At 43.5% G+C, this 25,558-nt stretch overlaps 2 protein-coding genes across 4 annotated transcripts; one reads left to right on the forward strand and one right to left on the reverse strand.

Moving 5' to 3' along the window:
* Positions 1–1,202: 1,202 nt before the first annotated feature.
* Positions 1,203–7,960, reverse strand: LOC115198236 (probable palmitoyltransferase ZDHHC21). Of its 3 annotated transcripts, none has more exons than XM_029760027.1 (8): positions 7,831–7,960; positions 7,092–7,256; positions 6,902–7,000; positions 6,229–6,340; positions 5,740–5,878; positions 4,899–5,015; positions 3,531–3,574; positions 1,203–3,256 (listed from the first exon to the last, which is right to left on the reverse strand). In XM_029760027.1, the coding sequence occupies exons 2-8, from the start codon at positions 7,243–7,245 to the stop codon at positions 3,112–3,114; spliced, it is 810 nt and encodes a 269-aa protein (XP_029615887.1). In that variant the 5' UTR covers positions 7,246–7,256; positions 7,831–7,960; the 3' UTR covers positions 1,203–3,111. The 3 variants fall into 3 exon arrangements, with proteins under 3 accessions (XP_029615887.1, XP_029615886.1, XP_029615888.1); XM_029760026.1 differs by having other exon boundaries at positions 7,092–7,292; positions 7,831–7,959; XM_029760028.1 differs by having other exon boundaries at positions 7,092–7,292; positions 7,882–7,940.
* A 232-nt stretch (positions 7,961–8,192) lies between these two features.
* On the forward strand, positions 8,193–25,558 carry LOC115198237 (phospholipase A-2-activating protein). The gene is made up of 14 exons (XM_029760029.1): positions 8,193–8,416; positions 8,911–9,104; positions 9,241–9,341; positions 9,506–9,626; positions 9,722–9,889; positions 13,106–13,241; positions 16,610–16,779; positions 17,106–17,257; positions 19,806–20,025; positions 20,738–20,803; positions 20,928–20,999; positions 21,182–21,289; positions 21,538–21,705; positions 24,846–25,558. Exons 1-14 carry the CDS (start codon positions 8,268–8,270, stop codon positions 25,418–25,420), a joined length of 2,400 nt encoding a protein of 799 aa, XP_029615889.1. The 5' UTR covers positions 8,193–8,267; the 3' UTR covers positions 25,421–25,558.

A 25,558-nucleotide genomic window follows, 5' to 3' on the forward strand; every position in this document is an offset into this window, starting at 1 on the left:
TTTTAAAACATAGTGGGTTTGAGCGACAGACTTCTGGGTTTCACCATTGGATGAATCTATTTCTTCTGCATCCGTAGATACCATTAGTCTGTGTGATTAACAGAGGCTGACTAGAGCTGTGTTGTGAGACAAGGGCGGATCCCGAGGGGGCTCGGACCGGTTCTTTTTACAAAAATGAGTCCGAATGGTTTGAGCTATAAAAACTATTAAAAGCTGCCTATGAAAAGCCGAAACTCTTACGAACACGCACGTGTAAAATGTTTTGCTTTGTGACGCCCACATGCTACACAAGAGTCGTTAGAAGCTAAGGGGTTCTTCAACATAGAAGACCATAGGAAATCCCAGGACATAGTGCCTATACTACTGTAACAAGCTCATAGTTGCTATCAAACTCCAAAGAGTTGTCACTGACGAGTTGGATATTCATTTCCCAGTGAGCAAACAATTTCTGTACTTCCAGCGTTCATATAAATTCATTTTTATCAGATTTTTGCTTTTTATCAATGAATCTTATGAATGCAACTATTTATGTCAAATTGTTTTGTGTTCTACTTATAGCCCTGATAACATAAGGGGTCTCGGGACTGATAGGGTTAATTAAGTCACACTAGGTTCAGAAAACTCAAAGTTAGTATCATACATTCAAATGATCAAAAGTAATCGACTCAACAGTCGTGAAAACATGTACATAAAAACAAAATAAAACTTGACTTGAAAAATAAAGTGGAATGTGTACAAAAAAATACAGAGGTACAGTATATCAGTGCATATTTAGTAGTAGTAGGAGGAGGATTTATGAACAATGTTACAACCAAGTGTACAACAGCAGATAAATATAAATACAACTATTTGGTATACCCTGAAATTAATGTTGATACAGTTCATTGTGACATTTTTAGTCTTAGTCATTGGTAAGGTTAAATCATTTGACTTTAGGCAGTATGGAGGTTTGAAAAAGTAACAAGCAACATTTTTTTTTAAATGGATGAACAACGACTCTGTGATGTTTGTCTAATTGATGGTAATGAAAGTTTATTTTTATTTTATCTTTATTTTAGTGGGAGATAAAGACATGGTTACCACTGTTGTGATGGTTGGTTGTTACAGCCCTGTAGCTCGATACGCAAGTAGCTATCTATCAACCAATTTTGTAAGGTACAGTGTGTGAATAGTGCACAAATTTGTACTTTTTTATTTATTTATTTGTACTATATAATAAATAAAATATATACCATTTAGCAGACACCTAATCCAAAGCGACTAACAGTCATGCTTGCATACATTTTACGTACGGGGGGTCCCGGGAATTGTACCCATTATCCTGGCATTGCAAGTGCCATGCTCTGCCAACTGAACTACAGAAACAAACAGTGCAACTCAGTTGTGACGGCTAAGAAATTCAACTACCAACTTTGACAGTAAGATATTTGGGTAACACTTTACTTGAACCCTGTCATAAGGCCCGCATAATACTATCATAAGGCCTGCGTAACTGCCATAAGGCCTGCGTAACTGCCATAAGGCCTGCGGAACTGCCATAAGGCCTGCGGAACTGCCATAAGGCCTGCGGAACTGCCATTAGGCCTGCGGAACAGTCATAAGGCCTGCGGAACAGTCATAAGGCCTGCGGAACAGTCATAAGGCCTGCATAACAGTCATAAGGCCTGCGTAACACTGTCATAAGGCTGACATTATAGATATTATTAGACGTCATGCTAGTTTATGACAAAATTATGCATGACAGACAGTCATGCTGCAAGCGAAGGTCTCCTTCATTGCCGGTCTCTACCATATATCTGTGGCATGGGCACAACGTTGGGTTTTAGAAGTGGGGGGGACATCATTATATATATTTTTTTTAATCAAGTCTGATAAACACTCCAAAACAACCGACCCGACCGCTCGGAGGCATCCGCACGGTCCTAAAGCCCACCGTTGCCTCGTTTTGTATCACATTCCAATTATAAAATGGGGGGGGGCAAAAATGCAACTTCAGAATGTGTCTGGGGGTGGTATGCCCGTCCCCCCCTCCGTCCCCCGTCCCCAGTGGAAGTTGCACCCCTGATCTGTGGTACACTAAAACTTGTGTTTCAGTGTATAATATATTAATAATAGAAGTTAATATAACTTTATTTAGCCAGGTGAGTAAATTCTACTTCAAACCATTCATAAAAAGGTTTATGGAGAAAATATCAAAGATGCGACACATAATGAGTTTCATGGCAACTTTAAGTTTACCTTCTGTACAAGACATTATAACATTGTTCAAATCAGGTGTTAATAGTGGCATTTCGTTTTGGTAGGAGCATCATAACACATTTTTTTGTTTTTTTAAATATGGCTAAAAAAGTCAAGCAAAGGAACTCTTTAACAATATCATTATGGAATGCAGTTCAATCATGGAACTACTCTTTCTTATAGCAATCCACAAACCAATTTGCCCACCACTTGATATCCAACTTCTAACCAAAATAATTACTTGTATAGCCTTCTGTAAAAGGCAAGTATACAAACCACTTGGGAGACGGACTAAAAATGTCATTTTTTTTATCTTGAAAACAACAGCCCACAGCCCACCAGACAACAGCAGAAACACTGTTGATTTATGACACATGAATGGACCATAAGTCCCAAGAAGAAGGCACAAATTATATATTTTTTAATTGGCTCTCTATTGGCTATTGAGTTAGAGTTAGCATTTTGTGTCGTTTGAAGGTCTACATGGACCTACAATCAACTTGTAGTTCTTTGTCATTTCCCTTTTGTCAAAGTTCCCTTTAAAAAGCAATTTCCCCTTAAAGTGGTTCCCTCAATGTGACAACAGAGCACAATGGAGCCCCTAGTAAGTATAAGGGAGGCATTAGGTTGCACTTAGTAAAATGTCTCTCGACTGTCGCAGAAGTTTGTGACCCAGTTCAAGCACTTTCAATGTGATTCCTATAGGAAAAGACGAAAAGGTATCCACTGGCCAACCAATACTACCAACCAGCTTAGATGGCACAAAACAGAGAGGTGAAGGCAGGTGGGGGGCGCTGAGAGTGTGCACAGTATATTCTCTGTCAGAGATGGCAGCCTACCGTCTGGACTGAAGTGGGACAGAGCTCCACTTATCTACACATGACTGCGGAAGTGGTGGGGAAAGGTCAGTGGTTGCCTGCTCCTCAACGGGATGAACCACAGGATTTTCCAGGTAGTGCCAAACACCTCGGCCAGAGTCCGCTGCCAGGATTTCTTTGACCAACCACCAGACCCGCCTCTGTGAAAGAGAAAATAATGTTCACAAGCGTGTGCACAGATCTCAAGGCTGAATGGGCCCAAAATGGAAAAACAGAGGTGCCAACACTGAACCTTGTGGAACACCAAATTCTCAACTTAATGGTACTGCAATGACCTGTCAACTAGCTGGACAAATTGTTTCCAATCAGATAAGTAAAATCGGAACCTGAAGAGGCTGTCCACAGAGCCAGGCAAATTATTTTCTTGTCCCTTGTATCAAAGGCAGCACAAAGGAACAACCCCATGCTACTTACATTTCATTTGAGAAGTGAGCCATTTTCTCAATGGTGGTGGTGTCCTGTTAGACGGTAACACAAGAGGAACATAGTTTAAATATTGATAGATTTCACATCTTTGAGTAGGGTGGCTAAGAGCATTGGGCCAGTGACCAAAAGGTTGCTGATTCAAATCCCAGAGCCGACTAGGTGAAAAATCTACCGATGTGCCCTTGAACAAGGAACTGAACCCTAATTGCTCCTGTAAGTCGTTCTGGATAAGAGCGTCCGCTAAATTACTAAAATGTAAAATGTAGTTTGCATGATCACAGGCTGTCCTGGAATATATATTTGCATGTGTACTAATTAGCCAGGAAAATCTCTTCAAATGGACGCCTTACACACAAAGCGTGACAGATAACACACCACATGCTAATTAGGAGACATTAATGCACCCGCCCACCCGTGCTGTGAGGCCCAGGTTTCCAAATTAAGTTGTTTTCTGAAAAGGACATTTCTACATGTTTAATCAACAAGAAAATAGCCTAAGTAGCACATGACTATCCATAGTTATTGTCAATTGTTAACATGCTGTTATCACCTTAACGTATTCCTGAAAGGTTGTTTTTCTCTGTGAACAACAAACAGCTGATCAACATCCTGCAATTCCCTTCCTTACCATATGATTTGTTGTCTGAAAATAACCTATGGCTTCTGGTGGCATGCACCCATACATTGAGACCTGGACATGTAGGGATTTGGCCAATCACCAAATCTGTTACTAAGCTTGTTCATGGGTCTGTGCAACAAGACAAGTACAAAACTAACTACGCCTTCCAGGCCCCAATCCCTTAATGTCATCAGGTAGAAAAAGTTTGTGTGGCTACGAGAAGGACCCACGTTTACCCAGAGGGACGGTAATAGAAATAACGACTTAGCAGTCCAGATAAGACGGTTTTACGCAGCTGGGCTCACATGTAAGCTGTTAAGTCTATTACACCTTGGTGCTGGAGCATTACATCCTGTCAATCCACTCACAGAGGTTAAAGGTGAGGGCTCATCTGGTAAGGAGTCATGACAGTCAAGGGCACGGTCAAGTTCACAAACACATCCTAATATTCCCACTACTCCAGTAACAATAGCTAAGAATATGGATTGAGTAGCATACCCAGGGAATGGAATTGAGGCAGATTGGCATACATCAGAATTAGAAAGGAACTGGGTTGCATGAAATGGGCAGTATAAACAGTGCATAACATGTTACTTTGATACATAACAAATACGTTGATATTTACTTGACTACAATTTCCTGACCACAATCTCTAACAAGAGACAGTAGGAAGAGTAGCTGCTGCTTCTGCAAAAGCTAATGGAGATCCAAATAAACAGGAGAGAGATTTGACTCACTGTCAGGACGCCAGCCATCTGAGTATAGAAGAGGTTGCTCATGCCTCCGAACATCACCAGACCCATGATCGCAGACACTCGTATCAGGGCGAGCTCATGACGTGCCATGAATGCCTCCTGTGAGAGTACAACCAGGAGAGGCCAAAGTCAACTTCACAGCACCATGTACATACTCCCGTACTCCTTTCACACATTCAGCATACCGCCTATCTACACCTCCTACTCTGAATGTAAAGACCTGGGCTTACAAACCTTGGAGTCCCATCTCTGCAGATTCTTTGCTCAGAAGCTTGCAAAATCCCAGGAAAACAGCACATTCTCAGACGAGGCCATTTCTGTTGCAGATCTACCCAATCCAATCAAACGGGACCTTCCCTACTCTCACTGACACATATTACTACAGCCCTATGCCTGCCCTACTTTGTGAGACTGCTCAATGCTGCTTAACTGTGAAAAAGGTTTCATGAAATCTGAAATACCAGTAACTTAAAAAATATCTTTGTTTTATTTATTTGCCTACGTAGGCCTATGTATGCTGCAATTCAGCTTGTAGCTGCAAATGTGTTCATGTACATCTCTATTAAAATGTTCATCAAGGCATAGAAGGGAGAGTGGTTTTAGGGGTGTGGCAGGCAGATATCTGTAAGAGCTTGATTACACACTTTCCAAGGAAATATGGACAAATCTTGAATTGAATTAGAAAGTAATCCAAATCATTGATGACGAAAGTCTTCCTTGTGATTGCTATTACAAAAAAAAAAAAAAATGGTGAAACCAAGCTGTCCAGTAATGTTCATTCTAGTTTAGCGTTAAAGGCCTCACTTTTCATTCTTGACTTTACCTGGTCCAATGTGGTCAAGGGCTGGAAGTAATAGAACTGGCAGAAGTCCAGAGCCAGGGTGAACAAACTGAGGACCTGCGTGTAAAAACAGAGCTGCAAGAAGAGCCAGTGATTGTCCTCCCCTACACAATTATTGATCCTGCCAGGAGACAAGAGGGAGAAAAATACATTTTACAGGACTGCTCAAATGCCTAGGTTACAAGCTTGGCAAATATCAAGCACATTTACCCATGAAGATAAACAGATAAACAGGCCTAAACCATTCAATGAACTGTCAATCAATTTTTAAAATATGTGGCAATCCTGGGGGGTGCTGCTAGAGAAGAGGTGCAGTTGTCCCCCTCTCTTGGCCAGTTCAGTGAAAGACACCCTGACAATATCACCGTCAGCTCTTTTAATGCAACAGAAAATTCTAAATGTCCCCCCAGAACGAGCTGTCTTGTTTAGCTGAATGTCCTATGGGAGTGATAGAAGTTTCTGAAGCCTTACCATGGACAGTGGTGGTCCATTCTACGTACACAATGGCCACAACGACTACAGTGGTGGGACCTTTTTGGTCTCTTCATGTTGCACTTGGTACACATTTCCCAGTGCTCTCGCTCTGAAACAAAGTAACCATGTCAAAATCTATACTTTTGCCATGACCCAGGCAACAAACTTTATATCAGTGGACCTTATCCCGAGTGTACAAAACATTAAGGACACCTTCCTAATATTGAGTTGTACCCCCCGTCCCCAGATGTCATTTGGGTGGTGGGCCATTCTTGAGACACACAGGAAACTGTTCAGCGTGAAAAACCCAGCAGCTTTGCAGTTCTAGACATAACGTTCGTGCACCTACTACCATACCCCGTTCAAAGACCCTTAAACCATTTGTCTTGCCCATTCACCCTTTTAATGGCACACACACACACACACACACCACACACACACACACACACACACACACACACACACGTCTCAATTGTCTTAAGCCTTTAAAATCCTTCTTTAACCCGTCTCCTCCCCTTCATCTACACTGATTGAGGAGGACATCAATAAGGGATCATAGACAGACCAGGTGAAAGCTGTGTCATGAACAGATAAGGTGTCCTTAATGTTTTGTACTCAGTATACATTATATATCAGTATTTGTGACAGAGGCTGTGGAATGTCAAATTACCTGAGTGAGGGATGTGGGGGTCGGGTGGGAGTCGGCCAGGGTCGGCTGTAGAAGCTCTAAAAAGTGCAGCCATACAGAGGGCTGATACTAAGTAGTAACCTAGGAGGAGAGGTACAGGATGACTATAGCAGTCAAAGTCAATGATGAAGCAGACCTAACTAAACACCTGGTCTATGGGATTAATACTCACTGACAACCAAGGCCCAAGGGATATTCCCCTCGTAGAAATGGGGCAGTAGCACCAACTTGGGGACAAAGAAGGAGTTGTAGAGCCAGATGGCGAACACCATACTGATGCAGAACCAGCCCATGGGGTCCATCACAAAGTGCAGCCGAAGCTTCATGGCTCCTGTCACTTTGGGACACAGACGGACAATGTGACATAACCTCCCTGGGAAAAAAGATAGCTAAATTAGAGCTTATGATCAGAGTTAATCAATAGGTTAGGTTGCACCTGTTAAGGCTGTTCTCAATAACCATTGAGTTTACAGTCAATTTTATCTCACTTTCTCATACACTTCTTCTGATTTTCATCTGAGGTGTGTACATGCGCTATTAAGATAGGGTACACCCCAAACAACACGTCTCATTAGATACACACACCCACAACTACACAAGTTAAACATTCTGATTGTACCTTACACACTGACACTTTAGTAGCCAGCAACATATTTTCTGAAAGTAGATAATGTCAAGCAGACAGGTAGATACTAGAATGTGGAAACATTAAACATGTTGGGCTATCTACTGTACCTTGCTAGCTAATTATTCTGACAGGTAGCTAACGCGTTAGCTAGCTAACTAGCTGGGCTTGGTCTTCCTAGAAATGTAACTTGATTTGTAAATAACTAACGTCAGACCTGGTGATAACTAGTTAGCATAGCAGTAACAGCTCAAAATGTAGATATTACTTTAGTTACTTCACCTACCTATCAAGCTGGGGATGTGTATTGCTAAACTTCAGAGGGATACCCACTTACGATCGCTCTTTTTCCATGAGCACAACAGTTCAGTTCTTTAGTGGCTACTTCCGTGGAGGTGCAGCAACACTGTGATGAATGATATGCCTTCAAAGATATGAGTTCTGCTGCCACCTATTGGACTTGCGTTCGAACTTTTTGTAGATGTATTTTTTGCCAGCCCCAAAAACATTATTCTGTTATTTGTATTCGTACATTTTTTATTCAATCGTCAAAAGCAGAAAAAAATATATAATTTCAAAAACTAAATGTAATTGACCCATCATGCAATCTGAGGTCAAGGTTCGTTTTGCATTGCTACTTCCGCCTTACTTGCCGGCCGCTTTCTTGTTGTCAAGAAACGTCACTTCTCAGCTCAGAAATTACATTGTGATATTGGGGATAAAATGGCATCACCTAACTCATATAAGCTAAGCTGCTCTATACCTGGTCATGAAATGGATGTGAGAGGTCTTTCAGCTGCTTTTTTCCCTGACGGAGCCTTTGTGTCTGTTTCCCGAGACCGAACCGGACGAGTCTGGGTACCAAACGCAAGGTACCGCGAGCTAGCTTAGCTCAACAGACAATAATGTGGTTCTCACCATTTTAATGTCGTAAAGATAATCAGTTAGGAACCCTAGCCTCACACATCGATGCCCCTCTCAATTCACCATAAGCGTTACGTAAAGGCAAACCAAGTATCTGCTATTGCAACAATGCTAGCTAGCAAAATTGGCGTTGTCATTCTCTCAGCAAGTATTATGCAGTGCTTTTTCCACATCGGACAGTCCCCCATTCATATCACGCCAACTGTAGGTGACACAAGGTTTCTCAAACTTGAAGGACGAGATTTATCGCTAGACCTTATGGCTATTGTTAGCTACCTAGTTAGCTAACGTTAACGTTTCCTTTATAGCTAGCTACGCTTTTCTATAGCTAATCAATCATTAGAAATAGCCAGAGCCTGTTCAGAATTTGACACCGCCCGGGTCTGTGTTTTAAATGTAATACAATTTAATTTCATATAACATATGTTTTGTCTCTCTTCAGCCCAGACAGGGGGTTCACAGAAATGCATTGCATGACAGGTCATCAAAATTTTGTATCCTGTGTATGCATCATCGCTCCAAGTGACACATATCCTCGGGGACTCATAGCCACTGGTGGAAATGACCACAACATATGTGTTTTTACACTGGACCAACCACAACCATTGTTCACCCTCAAGGGACACAAAAACACAGGTAGAGTTGATAAACAGTTGATGCGTTATTGGCAACACCTAATTGAACGTGATTACTTTACTTCAAATACCAACTTGGTCTGATGACACTTTCGTTGTGAATAACTAGAAACTATCCATGATATGTATGTCCACAGTGTGCACTCTGTCCTCTGGAAAGTTTGGAACCCTACTGAGTGGCTCATGGGACACCACAGCAAAAGTCTGGCTCAACGAGAAGTGCATGATGACCTTACAGGTAAAGTGTATGAGACATATTCAGTAGGGCTCAATTTAGCAAAAACGTTTTGCGACATAAAACGAAAATCTGTGTTCTTATTGGATAAGTTTCGCAGCATTTTCTCTGTACTGAACACAACCCAGGTGAGTGAATATGGCTAGTTGGGCTCTTTTTTATTCCAGGGGCACACAGCAGCAGTGTGGGCAGTGGTCATATTACCTGAACAAGGCCTCATGCTGTCAGGATCAGCTGACAAGACCATCAAGCTGTGGAAGGCTGGGCGTTGTGAGAAGACATTTACAGGTGAGAGATTGATGCACCCACAAACCACCGTTCCCTCCATAAATACTGTGGAAGTACTGAGGCCAGACATCACTGAATGCGTTCGTCTGTCCCAGGTCACGAGGACTGTGTCAGGGGGCTAGCGGTGGTCAGCGACATGGAGTTCTTCTCCTGCAGCAACGACACCAGTATCAGGAGATGGCTGGTGACTGGGGAATGTGTGCAGGTATACTACAGCCATACCAACTACATCTACAGCCTGGCCGTCTTCCCCAACGGACAAGGTACAGTATGGACGACTGATCCCAGACAATCTACCTGTGCCCTGTTTGTAGAACCACTATGGCCTAGGAAAGTGTGACAGTCTGTATGTAGAACCACTATGCCCGAGGAAAGTGTGACAGTCTGTTTGTAGAACCACTATGGCCTAGGAAAGTGTGACAGTCTGTTTGTAGAACCACTATGGCTGAGGAAAGTGTGACAGTCTGTTTGTAGAACCACTATGGCCTAGGAAAGTGTGACAGTCTGTATGTAGAACCACTATGCCCGAGGAAAGTGTGACAGTCTGTTTGTAGAACCACTATGGCCTAGGAAAGTGTGACAGTATGTATGTAGAACCACTATGGCCTAGGAAAGTGTGACAGTCTGTATGTAGAACCACTATGGCCTAGGAAAGTGTGACAGTCTGTATGTAGAACCACTATGCCTGAGGAAAGTGTGACAGTCTGTTTGTAGAACCACTATGCCCGAGGAAAGTGTGACAGTCTGTTTGTGCTTCAAATCAAATTTTATTTGTCAAATTTTATTTGGCGAATACAACCTTACAGTGAAATGCTTACTTACAAGCCGTTACCCAACAATGCAGTTTTAAGAAAAATAAGTGTTAAGTAAAAAATAGATAAGTTAAGTTGACATTTGTTAGGGCCTTCCTCTGACACCGCCGGGTATAGAGGTCCAGGATGGCAGGAAGCTTGGCCCCAGTGATGTACTGGGCCGTACGCACTCCCCTCTGTAGTGCCTTGCTGTCAGAGGCTGAGCAGTTGACATACAAGGCAGTGATGAAACCAATCAGAATGCTCTCGGTGCAGCTGTAGAACATTTTGAGGATCTGGGGACACATACCAAATCTTTTCAGTCTCCTGAGGGGGAATAGGCTTTGTCGTGCCCTCTTCACGACTGTCTTGGTGTGTTTGGACCATGATAGTTTGTTGGTGATGTGGACAACAAGGAACTTGAAGCTCTCAACCTGCTCCACTACAGCCCTGTTGATGAGAATGGGGGCATGCTCTGTCCTCCTTTTCCTGTAGTCCACAATCATCTCCATTGTCTTGATCACGTTGATGGAGAGGTTGTTGTCCTGGCACCACATGGCCAGGTCTCTGACCTCCTCCCTATAGACTGTCTCATCGTTGTTGGTGAACTTGATTGTGAACTTGATTGTGTCGTCGGCAAACTTGATGATGGTGTTGGAGTCGTGCCTGGCCATGCGGTCATGGGTGAACAGGGAGTACAGGAGGGCACTGAGCACGCACAACTGAGGGGCCCCCGTGTTGAGGATCAGTGTGGCAGATGTGTTTTTTTGTTTTTTTCCTTAAGGGGTGTGTTTTTACCTACCCTCACCACCTGGGGGCGGCCCGTTAGGAAGTTCAGGATCCAGTTGCAGAGGGAGGTGTTTAGTGTCATGGTCCTTAGCTTAGTGATGAGCTTTGAGGGCACTATGGTGTTGAACGCTGAGCTGTAGTCAATGAATAACATTCTCACGTAGGTGTTCTTTTTGTCCAGGTGGGAAAGGGCAGTGTGGAGTGCTATAGAGATTGCATCATTTGTGGATCTGTTGGGGCGGTATGCAAATTGGAGTGGGTCTAGGGTTTCTGGGATAATGGTGTTGTTGTGAGCCATGACCAGCTTTTCAAAGCACTTCATGGCTACAGACGTGAGTGCTACGGGTTGGTAGTCATTCAGGCAGGTTATCTTAGTGTTCTTGGGCACAGGGACTATGGTGGTGTGCTTGAAACATGTTGCGGATGCTCGGAGTACACGTCCTGGTAATCCGTCTGGCCCTGCAGCCTGGTGAATGTTGACCTGTTTTTAAAGGTCTTACTCACATCGACTACGGAGAGCGTAATCACACAGTCGTCCGGAACAGCTGATGCTCTCATGCATGCTGCAGTGTTGCTTGCCTCGAAGCGGGCATAGAAGTAATTTAGCTCGTCTGGCTCGTGTCACTGGGCAGCTCGCGGCTGTGCTTCCCTTTGTAGTCTGTAATAGTTTGCAAACCCTGCCACATCCGACGAGCGTCTGAGCCGGTGTAGTACGATTCAATCTTAGTCTTGTATTGATGCTTTGCCTGTTTGATGGTTCGTCTGAGGGCATAGTGGGATTTCTTATAAGCGTCCGGGTTAGAGTTCCGCTCCTTGAAAGCGGCAGCTCTACCCTTTAGCTCAGTGTGGATGTTGCCTGTAATCCATGGCTTCTGGTTGGGGTATGTACTTACGGTCCCTGTGGGGACGACGTCATCGATGCACTTATTGATGAAGCCAGTGACTTATGTGGTGTACTGCCATCGGAAGAATCTTGGAACATATTCCAGTCTGTGCTAGCAAAACAGTCCTGTAGCTTAGCATCTGTGCCATCTGACCACTTCTTTATTGACCGAGTCACTGGTGCTTCCTGCTTTAGTTTTTGCTTGTAAGCAGGAATCAGTAGGATAGAATTATGGTCAAATTTGCCAAATGGAGGGCTAGGGTGAGCTTTGTACGCGTCTCTGTGTGTGGAGTGTTTGCTTATGGCCTTATACAGCTCATTGAGTGCAGATTTAGTGCCAGCACTCTTTTGGTAAATGGTGTGATCTACAGCTTATCATGAGATACTCTACCTCAGGCGAGCAAAACCTTGAGACTTCCTTAATTTTAGATTTTGTGCACCAGCTGTTGTTTACAAATATACACAGACCGCCACCCCTTGTCTTACCAGAGGCAGTTGTCCTATCTTGCCGATTTAGCATAAATCCCGGCAGCTGTATTTTATCCATGTTGTCGTTCAGCCACGACTTGGTGAAACATAAGATATTACCGTTTTTAATGTCCCATTGGCAGGATATTCGTGATCGTAGTTCGGCTATTTTGTTATCCAATGATTGTACGTTGGCTAATAGGACTGATGGTAGAGGCAGATTACCCACTTGCCGTCAGATCCTCACAAGGCACCCCAACTTATGTTCCCGATATCTCCGTCTCTATTTCTCATGTGAATGACAGGGATGTCATAAGAGACGGTGGCAGAAACATTATGTACAAAATAAGTTACATATAATGCGAAAAAACACGCACAATTGGTTGAGCGCCCGTTAAACGGCAGCCATCTCCCCCGGCACCATTATGTTTTCATAATAGAAAAGATTACTCCTGCACACACGATATTGCCTCTGCACATTTACTTTGTTGAAGTTTCCGTCAGACATTTTTTCAAGACAATCTGTTGGTGCTCTCCTCCCCTCTCAGATTTTGTGAGCACAGGAGAGGACCGGACCTTGAGGATATGGAAGCAGGGCGAGTGCCAACAGACCATCCGTCTCCCAGCCCAGTCAGTGTGGTGCTGCTGTATCCTGCCCAACGGGGATATAGCTGTGGGAGCCAGGTAAACCCCAAACCCCACTGTTAATCCACTGTCCAACCATTTCTATCTCACTGTCAAAGGACATGAGACATAGCAGTATAATACATGAAAAAACAACTGCATCACCTCTATCAGAGATAGATATACAGTACCAGTCAAAAGTTTGGACACACCTACTCATTCCAGGGTTTTTCTTTATTTTTACAATTTTCTACTTTGTAGAACAGTAGTGAAGACATCAAAACTATGAAATAACACATGTGGAATCATGTCATAACCAAAAAAGTGTTAAACAAAAATGTATATTTGAGTTTCTTCAAAGTAGCCACCCTGTGCCTTGATGACAGCTTTGCACACTCTTGGCATTCTCTCAACCAGCTTCATGAGGTAGTCACCTGGAATGCATTTCAATTAACAGGTGTGCCTTGTTAAAAGTTCATTTGTGGAATTTCTTTCCTTAATGCGTTTGAGCCAATCAGTTGTGTTGTGACAAGGTAGTGGTGGTATACAGAAGATAGCCCTATTTGGTAAAATACCAAGTCTATATTATGGCAAGAACAGCTCATATAAGCAAAGAGAAATGACAGTCCATCATTACTTTAATTAAGACATGAAGGTCAGTCAATATGGAAAATTCAAGTGTAGTCGCAAATACCATCGAGCGCTATGATGAAACTGGCTCTCATGAGGACCGCCACAGGAAAGGAAGACCCAGAGATAACTCTGCCGCAGAGGATAAGTTCATTAGAGTTACCAGCTTCAGAAATTGCAGCCCAAATAAATGCTTCAGAGTTCAACAGACACATCTCGACATCAACTGTTCAGAGGAGGCTGCGTGAATCAGACCTTCATGGTCGAATTGCTGCAAAGAAACCACTACTAAAGGACACCAATAATAAGAAGAGACTTGCTTGGGCCAAGAAACATGAGCAATGGACATTAGACCAGTGGAATTCTGTCCTTTGGTCTGGAGTCCAAATGTTTTGTGTCTTTGTGAGACGCAGTGTAGGTAAACGAATTATCACAGCATGTGTAGTTCCCACCGTGCACCATGGAGGAGGAGGTGTGGGGGTGCTTGGCTGGTGACACTGTGATTTATTTAGAATTCAAGGCACACTTAGCCAACATGGCTACCACAGCATTCTGCAGCGATATGCCATCCCATCTGGTTTGCGCTTAGTGCGACTATAATTTGTTTTTCAACAGGACAATGACCCAATACACCTCCAGGCTGTGTAAGGGCTATTTTACCAAGAAGGAGAGTGATGGAGTGCTGCATCAGATGACCTGGCCACCGCAATCACCTGGCCTCAACCCAATTGAGATGGTTTGGGATGAGTTGGACCGCAGAGTGAAGGAAAAGCAGCCAACCAGTGCTCAGCATATGTGGGAACTCCTTCAAGACTGTTGGAAAAGCATTCCAGGTGAAGCTGGTTGAGAGAATGCCAAGAGTGTGAAATGCTGTCATCAAGGCAAACGGTGACTACTTTGAATAATCTCAAATATATTTTGATTTGTTGAAAACTTTTTGGCTTACTACATAATTCCATATTTGTTTTTTCATAGTTTTCATGTCTTAACTATTATTCTACAATGTAGAAAATAGTAAAAGTAAAGACCCTTGAATGAGTAGGTGTCCAAACTTTTGACTGGTACTGTATATATTTATATACGCACACACACACATACATATACGTATATACAGTGCCTTTGGAAAGTATTCAGACCCCTTGACTTTTCCCACGTTTTGTTACGTTACAGCCTTATTCTAAAATTGATTACATAAAACATTTTCCTCATCAATCTACACACAATACCCCATAATGACATAGCAAAAACAGGTTTTTAGAAATGCCTTATTTACATAAGTATTCAGACCCTTTGCTTTGAGACTCAGAATTGAGCTCTGGTGCATCCTGTTTCCATTGATCATCTTTGAGATGTTTCTGTATCTTGATTGGATTCCACCTGTTGTAAATTAAATTGATTGGACATGATTTGGAAAGGCACACACCTGTCTATATAAGGTACCACAGTTGACAATGCGTGTCAGAACAAAAACCAAGCCATGAGGTCGAAGGAATTGTCCATTGAGCTCTGAGACAGGAATGTGTCGAGGCACAGATCTGGGAAAGGGTACCAAAACATTTCTGCAGCATTTAAGGTCACCACAAACAGTGGCCTCATCCTTCTTAATGGAAGAAGTTTGGAACCACCAAGACTCTTCCTAGAGCTGGCCTCCCGGCCAAACTGAGAATTCAGGGGAGAAGGGCCTTGGTCAGGGAGGTGATCAAGAACCCGATGGTCACTCTGACAGAGCTCCAGAGTTCCTCTGTGGAGATGGGAGAACCTTCCAGAAGGACAAACATCTCTGCAGCATCCCACCAATCAGGCCTTTATGGTAGAGTTGCCAGGCGGAAGCTACTCCTCAGTAAAAGGCACATGACAGCCAGCTTGGAGTTTGCCAAAAGGTACCTAAAGGACTCTCAGACCATGAGAAACAAGATTCTCTTGTCTGATGAAACCAAGATTGAACACTTTGGCCTGAATGCCAAGCGTCACGTCTGGAGGAAACCTGGCACCATCCCTACGGTGAAGCATGGTGGTGGCAGCATCATGCTGTGTGGATGTTTTTCAGCGGCAGGGCCTGGAAGAGACTTGTCAGAGTCGAACGAAAGATGAACTGAGCAAAGTACAGAGATCCTTGATGAAAACCTGCTCCAGGTTCACATCCCAAAAGGACAACGACCCTAAGCACAGAGCCAAGATGACGCGTCAGTGGCTTCGGGACAAGTCTCAATGTCCTTGAGTGGCCCAGCCAGAGCACGGACTTGAACCCAATCTAAAATCTCTGGAGAGACCTGAAAATAGCTGTGCAGCAACGCTCCCCATCCAACCTGACAGAGCTTGAGAGGATTTGCAGAGAAGAATGGGAGAAACTCCCCAAATACAGGTGTGCCAAGCTTGTAGAGACATACCCAAGAAGACTCAGGGCTGTAATCACTGCCAAAGGGGTTTCAACAAAGTACAGAGTGAAGGGTCTGAATACTTATGTCAATGTGATATTTCCGTTTTTTTCCCCATATATAAATTACCCAACGTTTCTAAAAACTTGTTTTTGCTTTGTCATTATGGGGTATTGTGTGTAGATTGATGAGGGGGGGAAAGTATTGAATCCATTTTAGAATAAGGCTGTAACGTTACAAAATGTGGAAAAAGTCAAGGGGTCTGAATACTTTCTGAATGCACTGTATATTATTATTAATTAGTCAGTGAGTAGTTCAAAGTAAATTAAGAGAAACAGTTAGATGGAAAGAGTGAGGAGAGCAATGTTGCTGCTATTACCTTGCTTTTGTGTCACCGATGTGTGTTATTCGCCTCACACACAGTGACGGCCTCATCAGAGTGTTCACTGAGGTGGAAGACCGCATGGCCAGCCCTCAGGACCTCCAAGCTTTCGAGGATGAGCTCTCCAAGACCACCATCGACCCCAAGACCGGGGACCTGGGGGACATCAAGATGGAGGATCTTCCAGGAAGGGATCACCTTGATGAGCCTGGTAATTATATTACGTACATATTCCATTATATTAATCCATTTCATTACACTATATGTGTATTGATATCTATATATTCAATTAACAGAAAAACTATTAGGACATTACATGCCCAACATCACTGTTTGGCTGTTATTGTTTTTTACATCTACAGCCCCTGATCACTGACATCTTTCATGAATGATAAACGTATTTTACCAATCACCAATCTTTAGTAGAACCTGAAACTATAAACCACAGAAGCACATAAAAAGTGGAGTAATTCAGAAACCTTGTTGTATTGGAGTGTGTAAAGTATACACACTCATTAAGATGTGTCTGTCTCCCAGGGAATCGGGACGGACAGACGCGGCTGATCAAAGAGGGCCAGAAGGTGGAGGCGTACCAGTGGAGCGTGGCCGACAGCCGCTGGATGAAGATAGGAGATGTGGTGGGAGGGTCCAACCAGCAGACCTCCAAGAAAGTCAACTATGAGGGGAAGGTGCGGTCACTAAATTTTGTCTGCCGGGGATTGTCAAGCAAATAACTGTCGGTCTCACGGTAATTGACCATTAATTAACATGAACACATTTAGCATCTCCTGGCTTCCCCACTGATGCAGACCTTTGGAACACCTACATTTTTAAAAGTCTAATAAATCCATTTAATATAGCCTACACCTTCACAATAAATCCATTATATATTTTAGACCAGTCTAAAGAAGCATGATATGGAGAAATTGTAGTCTTTCAGAAGAATAGAATAGCATACTGTGAGTTGTTCTTATGTTAGGTCCTGATCTGGCTATGCCATATGGCTGTGGGCTACACTAGTTCATTTAGGAGACAAGATTTGCTTTCAATTCCGTGGCATTTGTTTATATTATTTTATAGTATGAAGAATGCAATTGAACCAAGTTGAATAAAATAGAAAGGATATTTTCTCCGAACAATTTGAGGGAGTGCAAACATGCAGCTATTCTGTGTTGAGTGGTTAACAAGGAAATAGGTACTCCTATATGCTTCATTTAGAGTTGTTAATGTGACTTTAGTTGTTCTAAAAATGTTGGGCTATATGTTTCGATTTTTAATACATTCTAAGGCTGCATGATGCGACACTGATGATTTGAAAAAAAGTAGTTTGAAAGGTATGAGTTCTGCTTTGTTTTTTTGCGCAGGCTGTACACACTTCATCAGTCTCTCATTCAGAATTTGAAATGCACTTGATAATGCCTCAAATTTCATGGCAGCGTCCCCTTTGTGTGGCCGTAATGCACCCTAAAAAAATCTGCGCTTTTTGTGGCCAATGGCCGTTGTGCCCTTGGCCTGGAGTGCTGTGTTGTTCCCTTCTCCCTGAGTGCTCCGTGCCCCGAAGCACCTCTCACTCATATGGCTCTCCATCACATGATCGGGTTTTTCTCACAGGCTACAAGTGAAGATAGACACATCGGGGACGCAACTGCACACGTCCTTATACAATTCTGAGGTGCATATTGAAGATATTGGAAGAACTGTCCACTTTTACTTTTCGTCAGCCAACAAGATGAGTAGGCCTAACGAACAGCAAAAGCACTAGTCTATCTAAATGCACTGTCCCCCATAGTACATAAGTTGACATTCTATTCTGTGCGAGAAATAAATATTCCAAACATAGTCTGGGACAGTTGTGAGATGTGATAGATCCCAAATTAATACAACCACTAGCATCCCAAAAAATATTTACGCAATGTGTCTAACACAACAGATCAGAACGTTTAGCTTTAAATGTTGATCAAACTATTAGGCAATTTGTTCACATTATAAGCACAGCAATGCGCACATGGCAGTAGGCTAAAAGTGCGAATGTTCCATTAGCGGGAAAACACCATTATCAAAAGTGACCACACATGCGATTATGCATGTAATGCTTTTATTATAGAGGTGCATTTTTATGGTGAAAATGATCTTCCCCAAACTTGAAACTCACTCGATGCTTATGAATGCCAGTTAGGCACTACACCCCTTGTAAAGCAGATTAATGTGCTTAATTTTAAAAAGTTATTTGGCCACTTTAGTTGTGATACTAACCTTATCAAAACATATAGGTCTATGGGCTAGGCTACATGAGGTGTGCGACTATGATTAGAAAAAGTCACCAAAAAATGCATTGTTTCTTACCTTAAGCTGGGCATCATTCACAAGTGATAATTTATCATTCACAAGTGATAGGCTAATATTGTCACCCATCAGACTATTCTTGATTTAGTCTTGTCATTACATATACTAAATAAAATATGTGTGAAATTTGTTTTGATTTAGAATGTACCTTTATCATGCACCTGTCTCGAAACATGGGCAGCGGAAAACAATACATGTCATCTATGCACTTAAATAGTGAATGGAGGACGCTTTTCCCATGGTTCATTTTCATGCCAGCCAGGTAGACTATGCTCCTGTTGTTAAGAGAAGCAATGTGCTTAATATTAGGAAAGTTGAGAAATAAATATAGTAGGCCTAGCCTATAGAAAGCTGATGGGATCCTCCTCTTTTTAATAGGGGCCATCACTCTGTTTTTGCACTCAATTGCGTGGCCTATAGAAATATTGCGTTACATGAGCTTCTCATGAAGTGTTTGATTAGATTTTCGATTACATTTGCATTGATGTCAGAGTGACTAGAGGAACAATAGAGTGCTGAGTACCAGGCAGTTAGCAAGTTTGGTAATGACCATTAGCAGCATTATAGCTTGGAGAAGCCTAATTACCGTGACGAAATGGTCACTTGGAATTTGACTTCCTTCATGACTTGTGACCGACGGAATGGCGGTAATAAGGTCACCGCAACAGCCATAGGTGCACCCCAACGTTAGGTCAATGATGATAACAATAGATGGACATACGGATAGAGAGAGACTATTGTCCTCAGAGGAAAATTGTGTGCTCACTACAAGACGACTCTGGTGAACAAAGTACAGACGCACGGCAAATGATCCACAACAAGAGCATTTGATCTTCACTGAGGCGAGCTGTCAGACAGTGAATCACTCAACCCATCTTCCGAATGATTTCCCAGGAGTACGACTTTGTCTTCACCATCGACATCAACGAGGGTGGCCCGTCCATGAAGCTGCCCTACAACGTGACGGACGACCCCTGGCTGACGGCTCACAACTTCCTGCAGAAGAACGAGCTCAGCCCCATGTTCCTGGACCAGGTGGCCAACTTCATCATCGAGAACACCAAAGGACACACCTTGGGAGCCGCCCCGCCCAGCGCTGCCGACCCATTCACCGGTAAAGCCACTGGATCAACGAGCGCCATAGGCTACACTTAGGGCAATGTTTTCTTCTAAAGAAAACATGCAGTGGACCAAGTTCCCATAATGTTTGAAATAGACCGGCCTAGCCCAGTAGTATCAATCCATTCACTGGTGAAGCCATTGAGCCATCTTCACTCTATAGGCTACACCTGGGGCAGCATATTTCTCTTCGAAGGGCAATTCCACTGTAACAGAGTGACTCAGAATTTTCACTTTCAAATGTATGTCAAACAAAAACCAGTGATTGCAAAGTTAAACAAACCACACAAGTCTTTGCACAAGAACGACTTTCTAAAAAGGTTCACTGAAAATTTCACAAACGCATTGACTTGAAGAACAGTGCAGATGCAATGTCCGGTTACAGAATGACGGCACCGGCAGCACAAACCGTCGTTCCGTCATCTGCACTCTTCTTAATGTGTTTTTGTAAAATGTTCTTTGGGAATTGTTAAGTCATCCTTGTGCAAAGAGTTGTATGGTTTGTTTAAATTTGCAATCATTGTTTTTTTGTTTGACATCCATTTTAAAGTGAAAAATCTCTTACAGTGGAATTTCCTCTAACAAACATTGTGCAACGTTACCGTAAACAATTGGAATAGATGGGATCACAGCAAGTAAATACAAAATGTGTTTGGAATACCAGACTAACTGTATATTTACCCTGCTTTTGTCATGTTCACCATCAGGCTCAGGCCGATACATCCCTGTAGCTGCCGACAATAGAGCAGGTTTTGGGGCTGACCCCTTCACAGGTAAATAAAAACAATTGTCCTTTTCTTGTAGATTTCAGTTTGTTGAGAACATGCTGTTCTAATGCATTATATGCCATTTTCATTCTATGGCTATGCTAATACATTATTACGGCGCTTTCCTCAGGCACTGGGCGGTACATCCCAGGATCGGGGACTCCCACAGGGGCGCCGGTGGGCGTGGCAGACCCCTTCACAGGTAACAGTCACTATAGCAATGCCTCGGGTTCAATCAAAGGTTGCATTGACACACAATCCTGTTTTTTTTTTTTTTTTTCACTCATAATAAAAGACAACCCAATAACACTGCTAAAGCAGATGAAATCTAGTCTCTTGTATTTTGTTTGTTTGAGGTGTAACATTTGCCTGTCCTCTTCCCAGGTGGGGGTGCCTACTCCTCAGCTGCCTCGAGGCAGACCTCCACCAACATCTACTTCCCCAAAACGGACGGGGTGACCTTCGAGCAGGCCAACGCCACACAGATAATGGGTAACTAAGCACTGACCAAAACATGATCCCTTCATATTTTATTCTATATTTTCCTACTAGCAGAAATCATCTCTGTCTATTTATTCAGCGTACAAAACTGATCAACCAGCACTGTGGCTGAACTGAAATAATGTGCATAGCTCTATGAAAACCTCACTACAGAAAATACATACCGGATATTACAGTGTCCTAACATACTCAATTGCCTCTCTCTATGTTAACGTTGCTCTTTGCCCTTCCACCACCAGCCAAGCTGAGGGAGCTGAACGGTGGGGCCCCTGGGGAATACAGGCTGTCTGAGGAGGTGCTGGGGAGCCTGGAGAAGCTGCTGGTATCTGTATGTGACCCCTGTGCCTCAGAGCAGCCCACCACCGAGCAGATCAGCCTTCTCTGGAAGACCTCTCACTGGCCAGAAGGTAGGCTAACAAACATGGGTTTTGTATTTATTAAGGATCCCCATTTAGTTACTGCCAAGGCAGCAGCTACTCTTCAAATCAAAGTTTATTTGTCACTTGCGCTGAATACAGGTGTAGACCTTACAGTGAACTGCTTACTTACAGGCTCTAACCAACAGTGCAAAAAAGGTATTAGGTGAACAATAGGTAAGTAAAGAAATAAAACAACAGTAAAAAGACAGGCTATATACAGAAGCGAGGCTATAAAAGTAGGGAGGTTACATACAGACACCGGTTAGTCAGGCTGATTGAGGTAGTATGTACATGTAGATATGGTTAAAGTAACTATGCATATATGATGAACAGAGAGTAGCTGTAGCGTAAAAGAGGGGCTGGTGGGTGGCGGGACACAATGCAGATAGCCCGGTTAGCAAATGTGCGGGAGCACTGGTTGGTCGGCCCAATTGAGGTAGTATGTACATGAATGTATAGTTAAAGTGACTATGCGTATATGATAAACAGAGAGTAGCAGCAGCGTAAAAAGAGGGGTTGGGGGGCACAATGCAAATAGTCCAGGTAGCCATTTGATTACCTGTTCAGGAGTCTTATGGCTTGGGGGTAAAAACTGTTGAGAAGCCTTTTTGTCCTAGACTTGGCACTTCGGTACCGCTTGCCATGTGGTAGTACAGAGAACAGTCTATGACTGGGGTGGCTGGGGTCTCTGACAATTTTTAGGGCCTTCCTCTGACACCGCCTGGTGTAGAGGTCCTGGATGGCAGGAAGCTTTGCCCCAGTGATGTACTGGGCCGTACGCACTACCCAAAGTAGTGCCTTGCGGTCAGAGGCCGAGCAATTGCCATACCAGGCAGTGATGCAACCAGTCAGGATGCTCTCGATGTTGCACGTGCCCTCTTCACGACTGTCTTGGTGTGTTTGGACCATTCTAGTTTGTTGTTGATGTGGACACCAAGGATCATGAAGCTCTCAACCTGCTCCACTACAGCCCCGTCGATGAGAATGGGGGCGTGCTCGGTCCTCCTTTTCCTGTAGTCCACAATCATCTCCTTAGTCTTGGTTACGTTGAGGGATAGGTTGTTGTCCTGGCACCACACTGCCTGGTCTCTGACCTCCTTCCTATAGGCTGTCTCGTCGTTGTCGGTGATCAGGCCTACCACTGTTGTGTCGTCTGCAAACTTAATGATGGTGTTGGAGTCGTGCCTGTTCATGTAATGTAATGCCTGGGGTCCAGCAACATTAAGGCAGTTATATACAATTTAAAATATTACATGACATTACATTTCATAACACTTTTCACAACACGTTGTGTTCTCTCAGGCAACTACTCTACTATCACATATCTACAATACAAAATCCATGTGTGTGGAATGCCTGTTTTACCTACATGTACATATTACCTCGACTAACCGGTGCCCCGCACATTGACTCTGTACCGGTACCCCCTGTATATAGCCTCACTACTGTTATTTTACTGCTGCTCTTTAATTATTTGTTACTTTTATTTTCTATTTTTTACTTTTCTATTTTTTACTTAACACATTTTTCTTAACTTCTTAAGGCATTGTTGGTTAAGTAAGCATTTCACTATTCGGCGCATGTGACAAATAACATTAGATTTGTTTCATCGAGTGTGTGTGTGTGTGTGTGTCCTGTTCCATAAGGTGTATTTTTATCTGTTCTTTAAATCTGATTCTACTGCTTGCATCAGTTACCTGGTGTGGGATAGAGTTCCATGTAGTCATGGCACTATGTAGTACTGTGCACCTCCCATAGTCTGTTCTGGACTTGGGGACTGTGAAGAGACCTCTGGTGGCATGTCTTGTGGGGTATGCATGGGTGTTCGAGCTGTTTGCTAGTAGTTTAAACCAGCACCTCGGTGCATTCAACATATCAACACTTCTTAAAAAACAAGAAGTGATGAAGTCAATCTCTCCTCCACTTTGAGCCAAAAGAGATTACATGCATATTATTAATGTTAGCTCTCCATGTACATTTAAGGGCCAGCCGTGCTGCCCTGTTCTGAACCAACTGTAATTTTCAGAGGTGCCTCTTTGTGATACCTGACCACACGACTGAACAGCAGTCCAGGTTCTCCCCATCTTAGCTACTGTTGTATCAATATGTTTTGACCATGACAGTTTACAATCCAGGGTTACTTCAAGCCGTTTAGTCCCCGCAACTTGCTCAATTTCCACATAATTTATTATAAAATTTAGTTGAGGTTCAGGGTTTTGTGAATGATTGTGTCCCAAATACAATGTTTTTAGTTTTTGTAATATTTAGGAATAACTTATTCCTTGTCACCCATTCTGAAACTAACTGCAGATCTTTGTTAACTGATGCAGTGATATCACTCTCTGTAGGAGCTGACGTGTATCGTGTTGAGTCATCCGCGTACATAGACACTCTGGCTTTAGTCAGTCAGTGGCATGTTATTAGTAAAGATTGAAAAAAGTAAGAGGCCTAGACAGCTGCCCTGGGAAATTCCTGATTGTACCTGGATTATGTTGTAGAGGCGTCCATTAAAGAACACCCTCTGTGTTCTGTTAGACAGGTAACTCTTTGTCCACAATAAAGCAGGGGTGTAAAGTCATAACACATACGTTTTTCCAGCAGCAGACTATGATCGATAATGTCAAAAGCCGCACTGAAGTCTAACAAAACAGCTCCCACAAACCTTTATCATCAATTTCTCTCAGCCAATCATCAGTCATTTGTGTAAGTGCCGTGCTTATTGAATGTCCTTCCCTATAAGCGTGCTGAAAGTCTGTTGTCAATTTGTTTACAGTAAAATAGCATGGTATCTGGTCAAAACAATTTTTTTCAAATGTTTCCAAAGGGTTGGTAACAGGCTGATTGGTCGGCTATTTGAGCCTGTAAAGGGGGCTCTACTATTCTTGGGTAGCGGAATTACTTTTGCTTCTCCAAGCCTGAGGGCACAAATTGTTTTACTATAGCCTTGGGCAGTTCTGATAAGCATTTTATTGTTTGACTTCAGTTTCAGTGTTTTCAAGAATTAAAAGCCCCATCAGCCTTTTCAAGCATGTGAAACTATTGCACATTCCAGTATTTAAACATATGATGATGTCCCTTGTGAGCCTACTATCACTTCATTGACCTGTGATCACCTCTTCTCTCTCCAGACATCGTCTTCCCCGTCCTGGACATCCTGAGGCTGGCGGTGCGCCACCCACAGGTCAACGAGAGCTTGTGTGGCGGCGACGCGGACGATGGCGTTGCGCTCTGCAACCACCTGCTGAGCCTGATGAAGCCGCAGGCCCGGCCAGCCAATCAAATGCTGGCGCTGCGGACGCTCTGCAACTGCTTTAGTGGCTGGCGTGGCCGAGCCCTCCTATTGGCCCAACGGGAGGCTGTCCTGTCGCGCGCTGCCGACCTGTGCTCCGTGTGCAACAAAAACATTCACATCGCCCTGGCCACTCTCGTCCTCAACTACGCCGGCTCCCTCCACGGCCAGCCTGACCTGGAAGCCAAGGCCCAGTGTCTATCGGTGGCCAGCGCGGCGCTGGAGTCGGTGCAGGACAAGGAGGCAGTGTTTAGGCTCCTAGTGGCCCTGGGGACCACAGTGGCCTCCGACCAGACGGCCCAGGATCTGGCCAAGTCCCTGGGGGTCACGTCACAGATCGCCAAGTACACCTCCGTCACTGACCCGGCCAAGGTTGGCGAGTGCTGCCAGCTGGTTTTAAAAGAACTGCAGTGATCTGATCTCATTTCCTGTGTTTTAAGCCGCACCAGTATCCCCTTTCCCCTTACATTATTACTAGTCTCTGTTCAAGTGATTTCTGACTGGTGGACTGTTGGATTGCATGTGCTGCAATAAAAAGATGTACAAATTGAA

Source organism: Salmo trutta, chromosome 8 (assembly GCF_901001165.1).
Source record: "Salmo trutta chromosome 8, fSalTru1.1, whole genome shotgun sequence".
Classification (NCBI taxonomy): Eukaryota; Metazoa; Chordata; class Actinopteri; order Salmoniformes; family Salmonidae; genus Salmo; species Salmo trutta.

Bases quoted from the DNA above. Each gene is read 5' to 3' on its own strand.
- LOC115198236 (XM_029760027.1), bottom strand. From the start codon at position 7,245: ATGAAGCTTCGGCTGCACTTTGTGATGGACCCCATGGGCTGGTTCTGC. The intron at 6,341-6,901 runs GTAATTTGACAT...ACTTTGTTTCAG, and splicing joins CCCCCACATCCCTCACTCAG to AGCGAGAGCACTGGGAAATG. The intron at 5,016-5,739 runs GTAAAGTCAAGA...GTACTCTCACAG, and splicing joins CCTTGACCACATTGGACCAG to GAGGCATTCATGGCACGTCA.
- LOC115198237 (XM_029760029.1), top strand. From the start codon at position 8,268: ATGGCATCACCTAACTCATATAAGCTAAGCTGCTCTATACCTGGTCAT. The intron at 9,342-9,505 runs GTAAAGTGTATG...TTTTTATTCCAG, and splicing joins AGTGCATGATGACCTTACAG to GGGCACACAGCAGCAGTGTG. The intron at 9,890-13,105 runs GTACAGTATGGA...CTCCCCTCTCAG, and splicing joins CGTCTTCCCCAACGGACAAG to ATTTTGTGAGCACAGGAGAG.